This window comes from Typopeltis vanoorti, chromosome 23 (genome assembly GCF_054136105.1).
Source record: "Typopeltis vanoorti isolate ZY-2024b chromosome 23, IOZ_Tvanoo_1.0, whole genome shotgun sequence".
NCBI classification, from domain to species: domain Eukaryota; kingdom Metazoa; phylum Arthropoda; class Arachnida; order Uropygi; family Thelyphonidae; genus Typopeltis; species Typopeltis vanoorti.
Window position 1 is genome coordinate 4,277,817 of NC_143571.1, and position 24,425 is coordinate 4,302,241.

The window sequence follows — 24,425 nt, forward strand, 5'->3', positions numbered from 1 at the left end:
CCTATGTAGCCTGTGTGTTCAAGGAGGCCGGTTTGCTTGCAGGATGAAAAACCCTGCTGCTCATGCGCCAAGACCGGATAACCTGGGCTGAGAAAGATCCTCGAGCTTCTCACGTCAACGGGAATTGAACCTACACTCCTTCCCAAGGCATATGGTTGCGAAGCGCATAGCCACTAGGCTAACTGCACGGACTTATGTGAACTACACTTTCTAATGATTTACAGAATTCTTCTATTTCTTCAGTATAAAATCCTAATGTGGAATGACCACATCCACAAACAGGTCCACTGTTCAATTTCTAATTTCAAAACTTTTCAAAATCAATACTTGAAACTGTCTACTGTTCAAAAGGTGCAGCTTTATGCTTACTGATGAATATTACAGCTTCTCCTTCATCACCCTGATCATTACTGGCCAAATCCAGTATACCTCATATTTATTATTTAGAAGTACAACTGTTTTTTGTTATATTTATTGGTATGGCCAATTATGTCAGTATGGGCTATCTGTAATTCTTCTGCTAGTTCCACATTTTTTACACTTATACTTCCAGTGTTCTCGATGTCATGTTGTACCATAATTTTATATTGTGGTAAAAATTGTGGAAAAAATCTCAAATCCTGAAACACATACAAACTCAACATATTATCAGAGTTCAAGATCGGTACTATCAACATAAGTACCAATGGCAAAGAAATGGAGCTAGCTGAGGAATTGAATAAGTACCAGATCGACATAATAGGGGTGAGTGAAACAAAAAAGACAAAAACGGAGGATGAGATCTTTCTGAGCAATAAATACAAAATGTTATATTCGGGCAATGACAATCAAGGAAAAGAAGGAGTAACCATAGTATTCAACACTAAATATAAGGCTAATCTTCTTGAATGGAAGGCAATATCAAGTAGAGTGATGTGGGCAAATATCAGAATGGTGAAGTAAACAATGAGACTTATTTGTGCCTATATCCTCACAGAAGGTTCTGCTATGGTAGAAGTGGAGAAATTTTTTTGAGGCTTTAGAGAAAGCAACGGACACAAAGAAAAATGAAAAGTTGGTCGAGGATCTGAATAGCAGAGTAGGAAATGATTGTCAGACATACAAAAATGTTTAAAAATTTGGAGAAAAGAGCACAGCTAATAATAATGGCAAACACCATTTGGATTTCTACTCAGGACATGGACTGGTTATTACTAACACAATGTTCCAACATAAAAATGTGCACAAATTCACATGGAGAGAAGAGGCAAGGAATAAGAAAAGTCTCATTGACTATGTTATTGTTGATAGTGATGTTTTCTCCCTGGTGCAGGACACCAGAGTGTACAGAGGATTTGAAATTGGAAGTGATCACTATTTAGTCTTGAGCAGGATAAAATTGAATTTCATATTGAAAAGAATAACACGGAAGAAAGTTTTAAAGTGAATAAAAGTTGAGCAGCTCTCAGATGTGAACAGTAGACTAAAATACACAAATATTATTCAAGAAAAAATGAAAGAGTTTGAGAACAGGAACCAAACCTTGGAGATTCAGTGGCAAGCCCTGTTGATTCAGCCAGAGAGGCATGTGGTGAGGTTGTCTGCAAGGATAGAAAAATCAGAATTCCATGGTGGACACAGGAGTTAAAGAGGCAGTGAAAGAAAAGAAGAAAGCATATCAAACTTTCCTGGCAAGTAAGTCAGCTTGTGCTCTTAGAGAATACAGAGACAAATGTAAGAAAGCTAAATACTGTGTAAAACTAGCTAAACAAAATTCCTGGGAGGACTTTGGTAAGAACATAGAAAATAAATATCAGTAAGGTGGCAAGATATTCTGGAGGTTATTGAAGAAGCTCAGAAATGGAGGAAAGAGTACTGTAAAAGGAATTAGAGATGATAAAGCTGACATGAAACTGGAGAAAAAGATATCCTTGATGTATGGAGTAATTACTTCAAAAAATTGTTAAATGAAACAAGCAGAGCACAGTTGTAAAAAACACTGAACAGGCATGCAACCAAAAATACATATTCATACTTGAAGTAGAAAAAGCCTTAAATATGGAAAGACAGCTGGAGTAGATGATATTCAACCAGAAATGCTCAAGTATGGAGGTACAAAAGTCTTACAGTGGCTGCACTGCATAGTTCAGAAAGCTTAAAACATAGGGAAAAATTCCATATGGATGAAATAGAGGTCTCATACACAAAAAAAGGGAAATAAAACTGAATGTGAGAATTACAGAGGTATTTCCCTAGTGAGTGTTCCTGGTAAGATATATGCAAGTATACTTGAGAAATGATTGAGAAGGATTGTCAGGATTGTGGAAGGGAAGCTTGGTAAAGAACAACCTGATTCAGGTCAAATAGAGGATGTCAGGATCAGATCTTCACTTTACGACAAATAGTTGAGAAATCATGGGAATATAATAAAGATCTGTATTTAAGGTTTGTCGATTTGGAAAAGGCATATGACAAGATGCCAAGAGAAAAGCTACTCAAAACACTACAGTTGTATTGGTGTCAATAAGGCATTATATCAAGCAATACTTAGTCTTCATTTGAGTTGAAAGTCAGCAGTTAGAATTGAATTAAGTACAGAAAGACAGTTTAATGTTAAATCTGGTGTCAGACAAAGATGTACATTATCCCCTCTGTTATTCGTTATCTATATGGATCACATTATGAAGGAAAGTGGTATTAAACCTGATATCAAAATTGGCAATGTTAATGTCAGCTCTTTGCTTTATGCAGATGATTTTATACTTCTAAATAAATCTTGTACAAGTCTGCAAGATTCCCTGACTAAATTGAATAACTCTTGTAGTAGATTTGGTATGGAGGTCAGCAACAACAAGACAAAGACAATGAAAATAGGGAGAAGCATTGAAAAATCAACTGCATTGTGAATAGAGAACCTATAGAACAAGTAAAACATTTCAGTTACTTGGCCACAATTTTTAGTGAAGATGGTAAATTAAATATGGAAATGACTTTAAATTTTTCAGGCAATAACAATGTATACTAAAACATTAATTAAGGTATTTATTAAAAAAAACTTTAATAAATACCTTCCTAGATTTTGGCAATGTTACATTGTTATGAATGTTATGTAACAATGTTACAATATTACGAATTTATGGACTACCAAAAATCCATAAACAGAATGTGTGATTACGTCCCATAGTAGATGGTATTGATTCCCCCACATAAAAATTAGCCAACATTTAGCTAAAGTGCTCACACATTATACTGGCAACACACCATACATTAAAAACTCAGCCCACTTTAAAGCCAGTATAGAGAACCTCTCACTCCAACACACTGATATAATGGTCAGTTTTGATGTCATCTCCTTATTCACAAATGTCCCACTCAAAGATACCTTCGATCTCATCCATGCCAAATTTCCACCTGACATCTCAGCCCTATTTCAGTTCACCATGAACTCAGGCTATTTCGTTTGGCAGGGAAAATTCTACAAACAGAGAGGGTACAGCCATGGATTCTCCACTCTCTCTCCCCCCCCCCCACCTTGCAAACTTCTTTTTGGAGACTTTTGAAGAAAAAGCCTTAAACTCAGCTCCAGAAACAGAGTGGATACAATGACCACTCGGCCAACCAGGCTGGCATTATATATCTTCTTCTTCTTTGAGTGCCATCTCCTATCGGAGGTCGGCGACCACCTTGGCAAATTTTGAGCGATTCTCAGCTATTCTGAGCAGTCTCTCAGAGTTCATACCAGTCCACTGTCTGATATCTGCCAGCCAAGATTTTCTTAGTCTTCCTTGTCCTCTTCTTCCATTTATCTTCCCTTTTATAATCAATTGAAGTATCTTATATTTTTCATTACGAAGTAGGTGACCAAGATATGCAGTTTTCCTTCTTTTAATGGTATCTAAAAGTTCACGTGATTTCCCCATTTGTTCAAGTACTTCCTGATTGGATGTTTTTGCTGTCCATGGGATTTTTAACATTCGTCTGTATAACCACATCTCAAAGGCTTCAAGTCTTTTTATTGATGTTGTCTTCAAGGTCCAAGTTTCTGCACCGTACAGCAGTACAGACCATACATAGCATTTAACCATGCGTACTCTAAGCTCTAAGTTTAAACTGTGGTTACACAGTGTTGATTTCATCAAGAGAAAATTTTTTCTTGCCATTTCAATTCTAACTTTTATTTCCATTTCTGGATTGCAATCTTCATTTAACCAGCACCCGAGATATTTAAACTTTGCCACTCTTTCTATTTGTTTCCTATTTAAAGAAAGTGCTAAATTAAGAATTGGTTTCTTACTTATGACCATGAATTTAATTTTGGTGATATTTATTTTTAATCCCATTTTTTCACTCTCTGCATTTATTAGTTCCAAAAGATTTTGAAGATCCTGAATATTGTCAGCCAGAAGAGCTGTATCATCGGCATATCGGATGTTACTGATGATTTCACCATTTACACTAATCCCTTCCTTTCTTCCTTCCAAGACTTTTTGAAATATGGCTTCTGAGTAGATGTTAAATAGAAGAGGTGACAGCACACATCCTTGCCTTACTCCTAGTTTGATGTTAATGGAGTCTGTAATAATGTCATCAACTTGAACAGATGCCTTTTGGTTCCAATATAAGTTTTCAATGATCCTAATGTCTTTACCATCTAATCCAATTCTTTTTAATAGTACAATCATTTTAGCATGTTGGACTTTGTCAAATGCTTTCTCGAAGTCGATGAAGCAAATGAATATTACCTTGTTTTGGTCAATACATTTTTGAAATAAGATCTGAGAACAGAAAAGGGCTTCTCTTGTTCCCAAGCCATTTCTAAAGCCGAATTGGGTATCACTGATGGTGTCTTCACATTTTCTGTATATTCTTTTTTGAATTATTTTCAGAAACATTTTGAGAACGTGACTCATTAGGCTGATCATTCTATAGTCATTACAAGTTTTTGCATTTACTTTTTTAGGTAGCATGATGAAGGTCGACTGTAACCAGTCTTGAGGGATTATGCCTGTATCGTAGATCTTATTAAATAGCTTTACTAATATGTTAATGTTGTCACCTTCTAATAACTTTACTATTTCTGCTGGTATTCTATCTGGTCCTAGGGCTTTACCATTTTTAGCTGAGTTTAATGCACATTCTACTTCTGATTTTAGAATGCATGGACCTTCCATATGTTTATAAGTATTTTCTGGGTTCTGTCTGTTATCAGTAAAGAGTTCTTCTATATATTTCACCCATTCTTGTATTTTGTCATCCTTTTTGGATATAATTTCTCCCTTTTTGTTTCGAAGGATACAGAATTGTTTTTTCTTATATATACCCGAGGTCTCTTTCATCTTTTTGTGTAGATTAAAATTGTCATGTTTTTCCTGTAGAATTTCTATTTCTTTACATTTTTCATTCATCCAGATTTCTTTTGCTTTTTTGATCTTGTGTTTAATAATTTTCTGAACCTCTGTATATTTTGTTGGATTATGATTTTTATATGATCTGCGTTGATCCATGAGAGAAAGAATTTCATCAGTCATCCAATCTTTCTTTTTTACTGCTCTATTAGGACATAAGGTATTGGTACATTTCTCTATGAAGACAGATTTCAATTTGTCTCACGATTCATCAACCTTCATGATGTCATCATTCTTGATAAGTGCTAGCTCTTGATTCAGATCTTGACTCAATTTGCTTCTTATCTCTGTGTTTTTTAATTTTCCCAAATCAAACCTTTTTTGTTGATGTTTTTTAAGCATAGCTTTCAGTCTAAGTTGTAACTCTGCCACCAGTAGGTTATGATCAGAAGCAATATCTGCACTAGGATAGGTTTTTGTACTCTTTATAGAACTTCGAAATCGTTGATTAATTAGTAAGTAATCAATTTGGTTTCTGACTATATTCCCATTATTATCCTGTGGTGATCGCCAAGTATACAATCTTCGAGGTGGTAGCTTAAACCATGTGTTTGTGATTGTTAGCTCCTCTTCCTGGCAGAATTGAAAAAGACGGTCACCTCTCTCATTTCTTGTGGCCAGTCCATGTTCGGCAACTATATCTCCACTTCTACCTTTCCCAACTTTAGCATTGAAATCACCCATGATTATATATCACAATTACAAAATTTTAGTGTCGTTAGAAAGATGACTTTTTTTTTTCTTTTCATAGCAAAGAAATTATAAAATTGCTGCATTTAAGAAGGTTTGAACAGATAAATTCGAACAATTATATTCTTAACACAGATAACAATTTGGTCTTTCTAGTAAGTTACTTGGCCAATGAATTCTTTTGAATTATAGTCAAAGCAACCTAAGATTATGAGGCCAGTATATTATGTCTGTCAGTTGGGTGTGCTCTTCTTGGTTTGTCTGTTTTGTAGGATGAAAAAAACCTTCTGGGAGGAAAACACTGCCACCTGAAGGGTGTCTTGCTTGCCTTCAGATGCTAAGTATTTTCTAAGTATATGCCGAATTTAGTGCAACTCAAGAAAGACTTCACATGTCAAAAGACAATCATCATGCTCATGATAAACAAAATATAAAAATGTATGTTCAAGTAAAATTTTATAAAATAATAGCATATTAGAATTTTTTTTTAAATTTAATTTTCATTTAATATTTCAAAATGTGAAATATTTGAACATCATGGATATCTTATATAGGAAATGATGATAATCATTATTTAATTAATATTTATTTAGAGTTATCACATGGCAGGCTAAGGCCATGAGTAAAGAGCATTTTGTTAATTATATGTACAGCTTGTCTCTCTCTCTCTCTCTTTTTTGGAGGTAAGAGTTTTCACGAAACAGATCTTTGGTCTTTTCCATTATTGGACATGTAAAAATGTCGAACCAAAAAAGTAATTTCTTTAACTACAAGGCAGTGAATTGTCTGATTTAAATTAGTAATGCCAGTGCACAGTATTTTCTTGATTTTTAAAGCAAGAAAGTACTCAAAATATTAATTTTATATAATATCAAGAAAATATGTAGTTTTTAAAACTACATATATGATTTAGATGATGAATAATAAAATCATTTGTATCACAATTTCTTAGAAGTTTATAAATCAAATCAAAACACCTTTATTAGTTACTTTATATATCACAATTTCAAACAAAAGGTTTTACTCACCCATCAGCAATGACTGTTACATTATAGATACCTGGAGTTAGAAGGCGCCAATAATCACCATCCCAATTAGAATATACGTCATGATAATTTTCCTCAATATGAATGGTAGCATTACATACTGGATTATTACTTTTATCAAAAATAAATCCTTTAAGGCCTGTGTGAACCTGCAGGAAGTACCATTTCTCAAAACTGGGAATCTAAACCTTTTTCATTTATAATAAATAAAAAGTTTTATAAACAAAGGAAATAGGAAATTTCAAGTACTTGCAAAAATTTCCAAGCATACCGAAGACAATTCTTTCATGTTTATACAGTGTAGTTATTTCTGAATATTTATTTGCATACAAAATTTTAAAAACTGCTAGGAAGCAATTTATACAGGCTGCATGTCACTAAGTAATCTAAATGCTCTTATACCAAAAATCTTCTAGCAATGGTGATAACTGCCATCAATCCTAACAGTTACGTTTACATTTCCAACTTTTCTATAATAAGAACTCTCTAATAATGTAAAGAACAAATTAACACTATCCTTTTCAAATTAATTGTCTGGATGTTATGCTATTTAAAGCATGTAGTGCACCATTTCTAATCCTACAGTAATATTTTCACTCTGCATTATAACTTCTTGCAAGAAGACTTACTAATTAAATTACCACATGGCTCTTATTTTGCAATACTATGAATGGTTTGATTGCTCTTATTTTGCAATAACATGAATGGTTTAATAAGACTTATGTTCTAAGATTGGGAGGAAAAACTCCCTTTACATTTCCTTTTACACTGTGATTCTTTTTATTTCCAATTAATACATTTCTGAAGTATAAATTGTATCTATAAAAGTTTTTAGCCAGAAGTAGTACACATAAGGATCAGTGTTTATAATACCAAGATTTGATAAAATACGCAAAGGTTGTTTTATTTTTCAAAATGAACATTTCTGAAGAAAGAGAGAGTTATGAGATATTTTCCTTTTGGATTTATTAGTAGACCATAGTTATTCATAAATATGCAGTTGTCGACAAGTTTTGCCAGCTAATTCTGTCTGACTTCTTCAGGACAAGAAAATAGGTACAATAACGTTTACTGGTAAACGTTAGTGTACGATGGAGTCGTTCTAAGTCGAGAAATGATGGGTTAGTTAGTTAGCAATGGTTACCCAAAAATATAATCCAAAAGATTCTCCATAGAAACAACCCACAGCAACAACCTCCGGTCACGCAGTATACATCGTCCATTGTCATACCTTATGCCGACACAGTTTCAACAAAAATAACAAAACTCATGAGGTCTTTCAATATCAGGGTTGCCTTCAAACCTGTTCAAACTACACTCCACATGTTAAGATCTCCTAAGGACAGTATTGCCTTCTACAAGTACGCAGGTGTATATAACATTCCATGTTCCTGTGGACTGAATTATATAGACCAAACATCAAGAAGCCTAGAAATCCGCAGAAAACTATAAAACGCGAACGACAAACAATGACTAGGACTCCACGCTCCATGCTCTTAATGTTACACATCATTTTCAATTTTAATTAATTTAACTGTTGTTACGCCATTCTTCTTTTTTATCAGTAAACATTAGTGTACCTATTTTCTTGTCCTGAAGAAGCCTGACAGAATTAGCTGGCAAAACTTCGACAACTGTATATTTATGAATAACTATGGTCTACTAATAAATCCAAAAGGAAAATATTTCATACTTAGTATCAAATGACCAAATATAAAAAGTTACAATGAATAAGAGAGAGAGTTCTGAGTGATGATTATATAGCTTAATGATCAAAGCTGGATAACTGGGAGAAGACCTCCATGTAAACTTGTTAAGGAATTCAGAGAATTCATCATGTATTGACCTAATATATATATCCTCACCTTCTTGGTTACGTCCCATTAGTAATTATCTACCTGGATACTAAACGAATGAGGATTGCTGGCAAGTTGGAATTTAACTGACCAAATTCATATTCTTAAAGGTTTAAATCAAAGTAAAATGATGGTAAGCCACCTGGAGCACTACCTTAAATTAAAGATTCCAAGATATTACATGCTTGGTTTAATCCTTTATCCAAGTGTAAGCAAACAAAGTTTGCACCTGAACTATTTTCAGGACAGCAACTCGTATACTGAAGCTAATGACTTCACATCACTTGCATTAGTATCCCATAATGCAAAGCACATATCCGTACGGGTATGTATAATTCTATGCATTATGGGAAGGATCACTAATCAAATTGGTTTCAACCTTCATTGAGGTCTCATCAGTGGGAGCCAGACCCAGAGTGCTACTTTGTTAAACAAGTCCACTCCTCTCTCTCACACACACATACGCCTAGTGTTTTTGCCAAGGGACGTGTTAACAGTGAAAAATCAGCTAGTGGAACAAACTCCAACTCAACATCATCAACATAAGAAACATCAAGAAATGGAACAAGCAGAGAAATGAATAAGTACTAGATTGACATTATTATTATTTATGTGGGCACTCCATAGCGTCAAAAGACTCATCGTGAGATCCACTCTATCCATTAACACAATACCTATTATACATCTCCTTAAATGTATCCACCATTGAGGCACTTGGGCAATTAATTCCACTCACTCACCGCTTTCCAAGAAAAGAACCTAGTCTACACACTCTTAGATAGCTTCCAAGTGTGACCCCTTGTTCCTCCCACTCCCCATATATTAAAAATTTCCTTCTGTGTCAATCTTGCAGTGTCCCATTAGTAACTTATAAGTTTCTATCATATCCCCTCTCCTCCACCTGTCAGCTAAACTCTGCAACCAACACACCCTCAATCTATCTTCATAGGGAACATTCAACAGAATTTTCTCCACCATCTCCCAATCTCCAAGAAATCCAGGTAACCAAATCTGCGCACAGCGGTCAACATGTGGCCAAATCACAGCCTTATAAAGAGGGATAATAACCTCCCTATCTCTACTTTTTAACATGCTCTTCAGAATCCAAGTAATCCTCTGAACTATTTTGCCAACTCTTGCAATAAGATTTCTGAATTTCAAATCTCTATCCACCAGCACTCTGAAAGTAATCAAGGAAAATATCATCTACATTTTCAATGGAGAACCTAGAGAATATGTGAAACATTTCAGCTAATTAGTCAAAATTTTTTAGTGAAGATGGCAAAACTAAATATAGAGGTAGACTACAAAATTAGCAAAGCTGGTGTGATAGGAAGTCAACTGAACACATTTCTATGGAATGCGAGAAAAAGTATTCAGAGCACTAAATTAGCTGTATACAAGCATTCAAAATATTTTTAACTTATGGATCCACAGGCTTGGTTCGAAATAAAACACTTGATCCAAGATACGAGAGTTCTGAAATTATGGGAGTGAAGAGATAGCATCAACTGGCAGAATCATATTAAAAATGAAGATATTAGCAATGAACCATTGTCAGGATTCAGAAATACGTGAACACAGCTAATTTCAGATGGTGTCGTCACTTGGAATGGGACAGAAACAGCAAAACAAGTGTAATAGTGCATTAGAAGACCGAAGAACTTCTAATGCACTATTTCCTTTAATTTTGTTTCTGTTTCCAATAATACGAAAACTCCATATTGTCAAATATAAGATGTGACAATATGGGAGACTTCACATACAGATTAATTTGGAGAAACATTTTAATAAGAAGTTAGTAATGGAGTAAACTTTGCATGAAGTACTGTTATAATATCCCATCCCTCAAAGGTGCGTATTAAGAATATGATAATGATAATATAGCATGATAACTGCCTTGACAGGTACTATTTCTAATTAAAATGCAACGCACAATTCCTACATTTATTATTTTCAGTTTAAACAGATTTTAGAGTTATTAACCAGGTGGAACCATTTTGATTTTATTAGGTAGCTGAGAAGAAAACTAATGCTGGCAAAACCAGCAAATATCAAATCTGTTATCAGAAATACACAGCTACTTGCAAGATAGCATTTTCCTAACAGAAACGTTTTAGATGTATAAAAATGTTTCATTAAACCAATAATATGAATACTACAGTCACTTTTGTGAGCTTTCTGAAAAATTTTCTGAATAATTACCAACTAAGCAGATGCATGTGGTGCAATACATGTGTATGTGTCATGATCATCATCAAATTCCTGAAATGTACCCTCAAGGGGTATACAGGATATGATAGTACCACATGAAAAATTTACATCATTACTAACTTCCTATCTACAATTTTCCTCCAAATCAGTCTGTTACTTGTCAAGACTCCAACATTATCAGATCTTATATTTCTATCGTCTAAGTCACTTTGTACCATATCAATCCACCTATATCTTGGTCTTCCTCTGGGTCGTGTTCCTGCCAACCTGGGAGAACACTTGTTTTGCTAATCTTTCCTCACCCATTCTGTTTAAGTGACCATACTACCTGAGATTAGTTCTATTAACGCATTCCTGGATGCTGACAATGTCAAGTTCTATCCTAATATCCCCGTTTTTAATATGATATTGCCATTGATGTCATCTGTTCATACTCCTAATCTTTCTCAGGACTCTTATTATCTATGGTCTCAGATTCTCATATCTTTGATCAAGTGTTTTACTTCTGACCCAGCTCTCAGATCCATAAGTTAAAATTGGCTTGAATACTGTCTTGTATACAGCTAATTTAGTGTTTTGGCTAATTTCTTTCTTATTCCATATACATTTATTCAGTTGACTTCCTACCATACCAGCTTCGTTGATTCTATTGTCTATTTCCATATTTAATTTACCATCTTCACTAAAAATTGTGCCTAAGTAAATGAAATGTTTTACTTGTTCCACAGGTTCTCTGTTCACAATGCAGTTGATATTTTCAACGATTCTACCTATTTTCATTGTCTTTATCTTTTTATTGCTGACCTTCATACCATATCTATTACAACAGTTATTCAATTTAGAGAGGGAATCTTGCAGACTTGTAGTGGATTTATTTAGAAGTATAACATTGTTCGCATAAAGCAAAGAGCTGACATTAATACCTCCAATTTTGATATCAGGTTTAATACCACTTTCCTTCATAATGTAATCGAGATAGATAATGAATAACAGAGGGGATAATGTACATCCTTGTCTTACGGCAGATTTAACATTAAACAATCTTCCTGTACATCCTTCAATTCTAACTGCTGACTTACAACTCAAATAAAGACTAAGTATTGCTTAATATAATGCCCCATTGACACCATTTAACTGTAGAGTATTGAATAGCTTCTCTCTTGGCAACTTGTCATATTTCCAAATCGACAAAACTTAAATACAGATCTTTGTTATATTCAGATTATATCTCCACTATTTGTCGTAAAGTGAAGATCTGATCCTGACAGCCTCTATTTGACCTGAATCGAGCATGTTCTTCACCAAGCTTTTCTCCCACAATTCTTCTCAACCGTTTCTCAAGTATACTTGCATAGATCTTGCCAGGAACACTCAGTAGGGAAATACCTCTGTAATTCTCACATTCAGTTTTATTTCACTTTTTATATATGGGTACTATGAGGGCTCTACTCAAATCATCAGGAATTCATCCCTCTGTCCAGGTGTTCTGAACTATGTAGTGCAGACACTGTAAGACTTATATCACAATTCTTCAGCATTTCTGGTCGAATATCATCTACTCCTGCTGTCTTTCACACATTTCAAGCCTTTGATGGATTTTTCTACTTCAAGTATGGATATGTACAACTGACTGTATGCTTGTTGAGTGTTTTTATTACCACTGTGCTATCACTGCTCGTTTCATTTAGCAATTTTTCGAAGAAATTACTCCATACTTCAAGGATATCTTTTTCTCCTGTTTTCATGTCACCTTTATCATCTCTAACTCCTTTTACAGCAACGTCTTTTCTCCATTTCTAAGCTTCTTCAACAACTTCCAGAATATCTTGCCACCTTCTTGATATTAATTTTCTATGTTCTTGCCAAAGTCCTTCCATGACTTTTGTTTAGCTAGTCTTACACAGTGTTTAGCTTTCTTACATTTGTCTCTGTATTCTCTAAGAGCACAAACTGACTTATTTGCAAGAAACTTTTGATATGCTTTCTTCTTTTCCTTTACTGTCCATTTAACTTTCTGTGTCCACCATAGAGTTCTGATTTTTCTATCCTTGTAGACAACCTCACCACATGCCTCTCTGGCTGAATCAATCAGGGTTTTCTTCAAGGCTTGCCACTGAATCTCCAAGGTTTCTTTCGTGTTTCTCAAACTCTTTCATTTTTTCTTCAATAATCTTCGTGTATTTTAGTCTACAGTTCACATCTGAGAGCTGCTCAACTTTTATTCGCTTTAAAACTTTCTTCCATGTTATTCTTTTCAATATAAAATTCAGTTTTATTCTGCTCAAGACTAAATAGTATCCTCTGTACATTCTGGTGTACAAGGAGAAAACATCACTATCAACAATAACATAGTCAATGAGACTTTTCTTATTCCTTGCCTCTTCTCTCCATGTGAATTTGTGCACATTTTTATGTTGGAACATGGTGTTAGTAGTAACCAGTCCATGTCCCGAGGAGAAATCCAACAGGCATTTGCCATTATTATTATTAGCTTTGCTCTTTTCTCCAAATTTTCCCAAAATATTTTTGTATGTCTGACAATCATTTTCTACTCTGCTATTTAGATCGCCAACAAGGACCAACTTTTCATTTTTCATTGTGTCAGTTGCTTTCTCTAAAGCATTAAAAAATTCCTCCACTTCTACCTTAGTAGAACCTTCTGTGGGACAATAGGCAAAAATAAGTCTCATTGTCCAGTTCCCCATTCTCATATTTACCCACATCACTCTACTTGAGACTGCCTGCCATTCAAAAGACTAGCCTCGTATTTAGTGTTGAATACTATGGCTAGTCCCTCTTTTCCTTGATTGTCATTGCCTGAATATAACATTTTGTATTTATTGCTCAGAAAGATCTCACCAGTTTTTGTATTTTTTGTTTCACTCACCCCTATTATGTCAATCTGGTACTTATTTAATTCCTCGGCTAGCTCCATTTCTTTGCCATTCAGGCTTCTTATGTTGATAGTACCAATCTTTAACTCTGTGATGTTGAGTTGGGGTGTGCTTTCAGATTTGTTCCAGTAGCTGACTTTTCGCTGGATGCTCTGGTTCCCTGGCAAAAACAATGGGGGAGGGGGCTTGTTTAACCGGGCAACGCCCCCCGTTGGCATGAAATTTTGTCATGTTGTACCATCATTTTGTATATTGGTTTTAAGCCAATAAGAATACAATTTGGTTGGCTAAGTCCCAAATTGTCAGCCTATCCTCGTTCGTTCAGTATTCAGGTAGATACCCAACAGGGTACACCATGAGAAGGTGAGGATTGGACATTAGGTCAGAAGCCCTGGTAGGTTCTCCGCATTCCTTTCAAGGCTATGTGGAGGTCTCCTCTCAGTTATACAGCTTTGACCCTTAAGCACCTTATATGAATGTGTTAAGTAGATTAATCCCAATTTGAAATGAAATCAGATGATAGTTTATTAATGTTTTTATAAGAAAAGCATCTTTTTGAATTCTTTTTCAAATCATCAGCTTATGTATATCCTGAAGGGATATACCAGATATCATGACAGTTGAGGACAATTAAGATTTCACTGTGATATTTGGATGAGAGCTTGATTGGTTCAACTATGTTATTCCCTGCTTATATCAGTCAGTCATGGAGCAAGAAAATTTATTACATATACAGGTAACCCCTGTATAACATGGCATTCCTACAATATGGTTTCACTCTAACATGGTTCAAGAATTGGGGAAAATCTCCGTATAATACTGCATTCCTACAACAAACTCTCGCTCTAACATGGTTTGAGAATTGGGGAAATCCCCATACAACATGGCACGTGATGAGAGCTTTTAAGTGCAAGCACCATGTCATTCGATACTTTTCATTCGAGCGTGTATGTCATGTCAGATTTGAGTACAGAATTTTAGAATTTATTAGAATTTTATATTCATTTTGTTTCTGGAGTATTAAACATATTTTAAGACTTTCAATGTTTTCTTCTTTGTACTATTCTTTGTATGTATTATTGAACCTTTTTTTGTATGTATTATTGAATCTTTTTTAAAGAAGTATTAAATATTTATTTTTTGTGAATTAATTTGCAGCCCTGAACAATGTCTGCCAGAAGTAAAAAAGTATCTTTTAAAAGACATTTCATCTCACTAGAATTAAAAATACAGATTTTGGATAGTCTTAAAAAGGGGGAAAAAGATCATATGTTACAAAAACCCTTGGATTTAAATGAACAATCTGGACCATACAGAAAAATGAACAGAAAATGAGAGCTTCCGTTGCTGCAAGTTGTTCTACCTCCACAAATATGACAGCTCGTCCCAGAGCACCAATACTTGAAAAAATGGAAAAAGCTCTTAGTATTTGGATTGATGACTGCTCAATCTCTATTAAACATAAAGTTTTAAAAATTTACAACTACTTAAAAGAAAATGTAGAATCTGCTATTAACCCCGATTTGTTTCTAGCACCAAGAACTAACCTTTGCTAGCAAAGGTTGGTTCAGCCGTTTTAGAAAATGCTTTTCATTACAAAACATAAAAATACAAGGGGAAAGCACATCAGATAATAATGAAACTGCCAAAACCTATCCAAAGGAATTGCAAAAAATTATTGAACAGGGTGGAACAACACATCAGGTTTTTAATGCTGATGAGATGAGCCATTGGTGGAAAAAAAATGTCCAAGAGAACATTTATTTCAAAAAATGAAAAAGTTGCACCAGGTTTTTAAGCATCAAAAGACTGCTAACATTATTATGTGCAGTAACACTTCAGGCGATTACATGGTAAAACCCATGCTAGTTTCTATATCACTCAATCTACGTGCAATGAAAACCCTAAATAAGAGTGCTTTACTGGTATATTGGACAGCAAATAAGAAAGCTTCAGTAACTACTGATTTATTTAAAAAATGGTTTCTAAACTGTTTTGTACCAAGTGTGGAAAACTACTTAAACCAGAAAAATCTAGATTTTAAAGTTCTACTGAATTGGATAATGCACCCAGCCATCCGAAACATTTAAATTACCCAAATGTCAAAATAATTTTCTTACCACCAAATACAAGTTCATTACTTCAACCGTTAGATCAGGGAATTATAACTACATTTAAAACTAATTACATCAGAAAATCATTGCAATGGGTTTTGAATAAAGTCGATGACGAATCTATCGAAGTCATGGAGACTTTTTACACTTTTGGACTATTAATCTCATAACGGGGTGCTTAAGGGTCAAACCTATAAAACTGAGAGGAGACCTCCACATAGCCTTTAAAGGAATGTGGAGAACCAACCAGGGCTTCTGATCTAATGTCCAATCCTCACCTTCTCGTGGTGCACCCTGTTCGGTATCTACATGGATACTGAACGAACGAGGATGGGCTGGCAATTTGGGATTTAGCAGACCAAATTGTATTCTTATTGGTTAAACCAAAATAAAAAATGATGGTACAACGTGACAAAATTTCATGCTGGCTGGGGCATCTCCCGGTTAAACAAGGCCCCCGTTGTTTTCGCAAGGGAACCATGGCGAACAGCGAAAAGTCAGACTGGAACAAATCGGAAAACAAACCCCAACTCAACATCACCAGAGTTAAAGATCGGTACTATCAACGTAAGAAGCCTGAATGGCAAAGAAATGGAGCTAGCTGAGGAATTAGATAAGTACCAGATCGACATAATAGGGGTGACTAAAACAAAAAAGACAAAAACTGGTGAGATCTTTCTGAGCAATAAATACAAAATGTTATATTCAGGCAATGACAATCAAGGAAAAGGAGTAGCCATAGTATTCAACACAAAATACGAGGCTAATCTTCTTGAATGGCAGTCAGTGTCAAGTAGAGTGATGTGGGCAAACATGAGAATGGGGAACTGGACAATGAGATTTTTTGGGCCTATGGTCCCACAGAAGGTTCTACTAAGGTAGAAGTGAAGGAATTTTTTGAGGCTTTAGAAAAAGCTACTGACACAATGAAAAAGGAAAAGTTGGTTCTTGTTGGGGATCTGAATAGCAGAGTAGGAAATGATTGTCAGACATACAAATATATTTCGGGAAAATTTGGAGAAAAGAGCAAAGTTAATAATAATGGCAAATACCTTTTGGATTACTGCTCAAGACATGGACTGGTTATTACTAACACCATGTTCCAACATAAAAAATGTGCACAAATTCACATGGAGAGAAGAGGCAAGGAATAAGAAAAGTCTCATTGACTATGTTATTGTTGATAGTGATGTTTTCTCCCTGGTGCAGGACACCAGAGTGTACAGAGGATTTGAAATTGGAAGTGATCACTATTTAGTCTTGAGCAGGATAAAATTGAATTTCATATTGAAAAGAATAACATGGAAGAAAGTTTTAAAGTGAATAAAAGTTGAGCAGCTCTCAGATGTGAACTGTAGACTAAAATACACAAAGATTATTCAAGAAAAAATGAAAGAGTTTGAGAACAGGAATCAAACCCTGGAGATTCAGTGGCAAACTCTGAAGAAAACATTGATTGATTCTGCCAGAGAGGCATGTGGCGAGGTTGTCTGCAAGGATAAAAAAAAAATCAGAACTTCCTGGTGGACACAGGAAGTTAAAGAGGCAGTGAAGGAAAAGAAGAAAGCATATCAAAAGTTCCTGGCAAATAAGTCAGCTTGTGCTCTTAGAGAATACAGAGACAAATGCAAGAATGCTAAAAACTGTGTAAAACTAGCTAAACAAAAGTCATGGGAGGACTTCGGCAAGAATATAGAAAATAAATATCAAGAAGGTGGCAAAATATTCTGGAGGTTGTTGAAGAAGCTTAGGAATGGAGAAAAGAGTGCTGTAAAAGGAGTTAGAAATGATAAAGGTGACATGAAACGGGAGAAAAAGATATCCTTGAAGTATGGAGTAATTACTTTGAAAAACTGCTAAATGAAACAAGCAGTGATGACAGCACAGTGGTAGAAAACACTGACCAGGCATGCAGTCAGGAATACATATCCATATTTGATGTAGAAAAAGCCATCAAAGACTTGAAATGTGGAAAGGCAGCAGGAGTAGATGATATTCGACCAGAAATGCTGAAGTATGGTGGTATAAGAGTCTTACAGTGGTTGCACTGCATAGCTCAGAAAGCCTGGACAGAGGGGCGAATTCCCGATGATTGGAGTAGAGCTCTCAGAGTACCCATATATAAAAAGTGAAATAAAACTGAATGTGAGAATTACAGAGGTATTTTCCTACTGAGTGTTCCTGGCAAGATCTATGCAAGTATACTTGAGAAACGGTTGAGAAGAATTGTGGAAGAAAAGCTTGGTGAAGAACAAGCTGGATTCAGGCCAAACAGAGGTTGTCAGGATCAGATCTTCACTTTACGACCAATAGTCAAGAAAGCATGGTAATATAACAGAGATCTATATTTAAGGTTTGTCGATTTGGAAAAGGCATATGACAAGGTGCCAAGAGAGAAGCTATTCAATACACTATATGGTGTCAATGGGGTATTATATCAAGCAATACTTAGTATTTATTTGGTTGTAAGTCAGCAGTTAGAATTGAAGGAAGTACAGGAAGATGGTTTAATGTTAAATCTGGTGTGAGACAAGGATGTACATTATCCCCTCTGTTATTCATTATTTATATGGATCACATTATGAAGCAAAGTGGTATTAAACATGATATCAAAATTGGAGATGTTAATGTCAGCTCTTTGCTTTATGCGGATGATGTTATACTTCTAAATAAATCCGCAACAAGTCTGCAAGATTCTCTGACTAAATTGAATAGCTGTTGTAATAGATATGGTATGTAGGTCAGCAATAAAAAGACAAAGACAATGAAAATAGGCAGAATCATTGAAAATGTCAACTGTGTTGTGAATGGAGAACCTGGGGAACAAGTGAAACATTTCAGCTACTTAGGCACGATATTTAGTGAAGATGGTAAATTAAATATAGAAATAGACGACAGAATCAGCAAAGTTGGTATGGTAGGAAGTCAATTGAATAAATTCATATGGAATAAGAGAGAAATTAGTCGGAACACTAAATTAGCTGTATACAAGACAGTGTTCAAATCAGTTTTAACTTATGGTTCTGAGAGCTGGGTCAGTAGTAAAACACTTGACCAACGACTAGAGACCGCAGATATGAGAGTCCTGAGAAAGATTATAGGTATGAACAGATGGCATCAATGGCAATATCATATTAAAAACAAGGATATTAGGAAAGAACTTGACATTGTCAACATCCAGGAATGTGTTAGCAGAACTAATCTCAGGTGGTATGGTCACTTAAATGGAATGGACAAAGAAAGATTAGCAAAACAAGTGTTCTCTGCCAGGTTGGTAGCAAAAACGCCAGGAGGAAGACCAAGATATAGGTGGATTGTTACGGTACAAAGTGACTTAGATGACAGAAATATAAGATCTGATAATGTTGGAGTCTTGACAAGTAACAGACTGTTTTGGAGGAAAATTGTAGATAGGAAGTTAGTAATGATGTAAATTTTTCATCTAGTATTATCATATCCTGTACACTCCTTGAGGGTACATGGCAGGAAAATTTGATGATGATGATAATCTCATAACTTCATCCATCAAAGAAATAAAATCGACAACGTTAAATGCCTGTTGGAAAAATATATGGCCAGAGCCAGTTCAAAGCAAAAATCTAATTGAGCCAGCAGAAAACAGAATGGATGCAATAATAGAACTTGCTAAGTCTCTAGGAGGGGAATGTTTTGATGATATGAATGTCGAAGATATTCAAGAATTACTGGCGGAAGAAGAGACAGATGAAGCAAATTTGGTGGAAATGGCATCTGGGATAAACAAAATTAATTCAGAGGATGATAGCACAGTTGGAAACGATAAAGTTAAACATTTTACCCTAAAAAGCATAAAGAAAGGCCTAGACTCAGCCGAACAATTGGAGTTATATTTTATAAATGAAGATCCTTCACTGAAAGAAGCACAAAATTTAAGAGAACTTCACAAGTGCTTAGCTCCGTACAACGAAATTTATAAAGATCTCTCAGCTAAAAGCAAACAATCGAAAATAACTGAATTTTTGCAAAAAGTAGAGCATAGAACTCAAGGCTGAAGAAAGCTCAGAAGATGAGGATATTTTGCCAGAAAGAAAATGCTCTCTTTTAATGGTACTTAGTAGTGATGACGAAGAAACGTTATGTAATTATGTACATTATGTAATAATATTAATATGCAATACTTTTGATCAATTATTGTTTTAACATACATACATTTATCTTAGTTATAAAAAGAAAATAGTATAATTTTTTAACTTTTGAAACCTAACTCTGTTTTTCTGTACTAGTTCTTTATTTCGTATAACACTATTCACATAATATGACATTTTTAGGAACCTAATGACCATGTTATACAGGGGTTACCTGTATTTTATTTTAGTTGGTTAGAATGTTTCAGATTCATACTCATGATGATGCATTGATTTCAAGGATCAATATGTTGTATATTCTAAAGAATGATGCTGAATTATATGGGGGAGGGGGGGGAATCTGGAAAGTTCTGATAAACACCTAGAACAAAATCATATTAAAGCAACTGATATATCCACAAGAAAGAACATACTAATACAGAGTTATGAAGGTAACATATGTTCTTATATCCTCGTATGTTCTGTCTTGTCATTATATTAGTTGCTTTTTGTTCTAGGTGTTCATCAGAACTTTCCAGATCTCCTCATGAAAATAATATTTACTTCAAACAGAGGTATGTACACCTGTGTATATTAAATAATTCTTTATTTCTTGAAGGTGTCTTCTACATTCCTTATAGAATTAAAAGTTGTAAATAAATTCTAACTTCTTAATACATACAAATAATTAATTAAATGACTATTCTAAGAATTGCATATTATGAGCTCAATAAAATTCTTTGACTCTCTAAACTCACAGTTAAATACAATTATGAGATATAACATCAAATACTTTACAAAACAGATTGAACATAGCATTTGGCTGAAAGTTCTGTAGTTTCATTTGACCATATGAGAACTTCCTTTGTAACACTTATTTTTGCTTTATTGTCCATTACCAACAATATACAAAAACTATTGTAAACATGCATACAAATAACATACATACAATATTTCTGTGCTATTCCCTAAGGATTACAACATATGATAAGCGAGTTTACTAAATGATTACATTTAAGTCTCTCTTAATATCACTATTGCTTAACCACATGGTGGCTCTGATAATACTAAGCATACAAAATTGTATTAATGAATGCAAACCTATACACATTCTTTTAGATTATCCTATCATATAACAAAATTTATTTCTCATTAATGAAATTTTCACTTAGCATACATAATACTAAAAAAGCAAACATAGGTGAAACTATTATGTGAAGTTTTTACATCACAACCAGTTTCTGATATATAATTATTTAGGTATAAAGATAAATAGCATTTGAAGTACAAAAACACTAATAGTTTTTGTACTGAAATTCATTACTCCCACTATCCTTTATTGTAGCTGAGACAGATGAAAAGATCACAATGAAATAACATGATTAACATCCTTATAGATATTCCAAACAAACACAAACTTCATAAGATACAAGATGAGAAATACTAAACCTATCCTAGGAAAGAAAATATGAAATGCTTACTGGTGAGAATTAAGAGCATGCTGCAAAATTATGAATAGCCTGGGTAGTAGGTGCTTATAATATGCACCTGATCCTACAGCAAATTAATTCACAGATGTTTCTGATTTGCAAAAATGATGCAGTTAACAAGAACAGAAAATTAAAAATAACATACAGAGAAGGTACCAGTTTTGTTAAATAAACAGAAATTAAAACCAAGTAAAAATGTATTCTTATGGATATTTCTCTTTTATTTTGTATTATATCAGGTGGGAGATGAACTTCATCACCTGAGACCACTGCCCCCCTTATCGAAGACCTGAAGTGGCTTGAAAAAGTTCCATGTTTGGTCTCTAGAGCAGAGTTTCCAGATTATGTACAAAATGTACTACAGATCTGAAAATAACCTTTCATGGGTTGGAGCAACATAAAAAACCAATATCTAAATAATACAGATTCCACAGTGTATTTAGAATAGTGTGCCCAGTTAGATGGAAAGACCTAGGTATGAATCTCATTCAAGGATATAAAGATCATTTATAACAAGTTTTTAATTGACAGTGAGCTACTTAGTTTCACGCACAGATGCCAGAATTTTCCTCTATGAATTTGAGGTTTCCTCTCCTGTAACTTGGACACATGCACAGCAGTGGAAATATGTCCGACTTCTTAAGTTATGTTAAAGATTCCAAATAAACACTTTTTTCTTTTTTTTTAAATAAGATTCTTTTTTCACAAGTGCAATTGCAGTTTCTTTGTTTTGATTCTTTATTTTGGAGTTGCTTAAGGGTGAAAGCAAACAACAGAGAGAGAAGACCTTGTCTTCTCTCTCTGTTGTGAAGAACTGAATTCAAATTGTCACATTCTCATGGAAATTTGGGATTTAGCAAACTCTCAACTTTATTCTGCACCAGCCTAAACCAAAAGACAATGATGAACAAGATGAAATATCGTGCTAGCTGGAGTATAGCCCAGTTAAACAAAGTCCCAGGTTTTCATCAAGAATACAGGATAAACAGAGAAAAGTCAGCTACTGGAACAAATTCAACTAAACATCAACAAAACACAAGAGAGAGGGGCATTGTAAACATAAAAAGTAGCACATGAAAAGAAGTGGAATTGGCAGAATTAGAGAAGGGTCATAATGGGTGTTGCCAAAATAACGAAAACAAAAACAGTTGCGATTCTTATAAAATGACACTATGAGGTGCTATATTCAGGCAATAATAATCAAAGAAAGGAAGGTATAGTTCTAGTATTCAACATGAAGATAATCTTCTTAAAGAATGGCAAGCAATTTCAAGTAGAGTGATGAGTGCAAACATCAAAATGGGGAATTGAACAAAAGGAAGACATAAAGGAATTTTTTTTTTTACTCATTAGAGAAGGCAGCTGACAAAGAAAAAGTTGTTTTTTTGCTGAAGATCCAAACAGTCGAGGGGAAATGAAAACTGACAAGTACCTGATGGATTTATGTTCGAGATACAGACTACTCATCACTAAGACCATGTATATAAAGATATACACAAATTCAGATGGAGAGAAGACAAGAAATAAAAAAAAGTCTCATTACCTATGTTATTGTTGATGGTAGTCTCTTCACACTGCTTCAGGAGAAAGAATACACAAAGCTTAGAAACAGAGGAAAGAGTTCTGTAAAAGGAATCAAATATAATATAGGTGATATGAAAACTAAAGCAAAAGATATTCTATGTAAAGATATTCGATAAAAGACATTCGAACGAAACAAGCAGTTGACAGAACAGTAATAGAAAATATTCCAAGAAGAATTGCAAACAGGAGTACATATCAATACTTGAGGTAGAACAAGCTATCAAAAGACTGAAATGTGGAAAGCCAGCTGAAGATAATATTTCACCAGAAATCCTCAAATATGAAGGGATAAAAGTTTCTCAATGACTACAATGCATAATTTGGAAATAAACAGAATAAACAAAGCTGGTATACGATGGGGAGCCAGTTGAATGAATTTATATGGAAAAAGAGGGAAATTAGTCAATACACTAAATAAACTAGCAGTATAGAAGGCACTGTTCGAACTAGTGATGAGTAGTCTGTGTCTCAAATATAAATCTATCAGATACTTATATTATTACCCTTATATACACAGACACACACATTGGGTCCATACACGAGAGGTTGGTTGATCAACCTATAGTACATTAGTACCGTGTATGGGAAAAGAACTGGAAAACAGAGAACCTGTTCACATTGGATTTGAAGGCCATACATTATATTCTTTAGGAAACACACGGGAGGGAAGGATGTTCCACAATAAGCAGCAGGAATGGAGGAGGAGAAAGGAAGAGAAACTTGTTCTATGAGTATGAAGTTGGACTGTAAAGGGATGCTGGGTGGTAGTTGTATGTATTTCAATGGACTTGGTAATGAGAGAGAGAGAGAGAGAGAGAGGGGGGGGGGATTATTGATGATAGTTCCGAAGAACATTTACCATGGAAATATTTATAGAAGATGCATGCCACAGATACTACACGCTTGTCCAAAAGTGGTTGCAGTGAGTTGGTAGATGAGTCGTTAATCAGTCCGACTGCTCTCTTCTGCACTGTGTCGAGTATTTTAAGAGAGCTCTTAGGGATGACTTCTCTCCAGAGGTGAGCAGTACTCATGGATGGGTGGATTTGT

The 24,425-nt window shown here is 34.6% G+C and overlaps 1 protein-coding gene across 1 annotated transcript in view; it reads right to left on the reverse strand.

Annotated features, from left to right (window-relative positions):
• LOC150093582 (carboxypeptidase D-like) overlaps window positions 1–24,425 on the reverse strand; it is a 506,393-nt gene that overhangs the window by 311,262 nt on the left and 170,706 nt on the right. Inside the window, exon 9 of the mRNA XM_090413049.1 lies at window positions 7,103–7,269. Coding sequence (XP_090269175.1) covers window positions 7,103–7,269 — 167 coding nt within the window. The remainder of the gene's footprint in view (window positions 1–7,102; window positions 7,270–24,425) is intronic.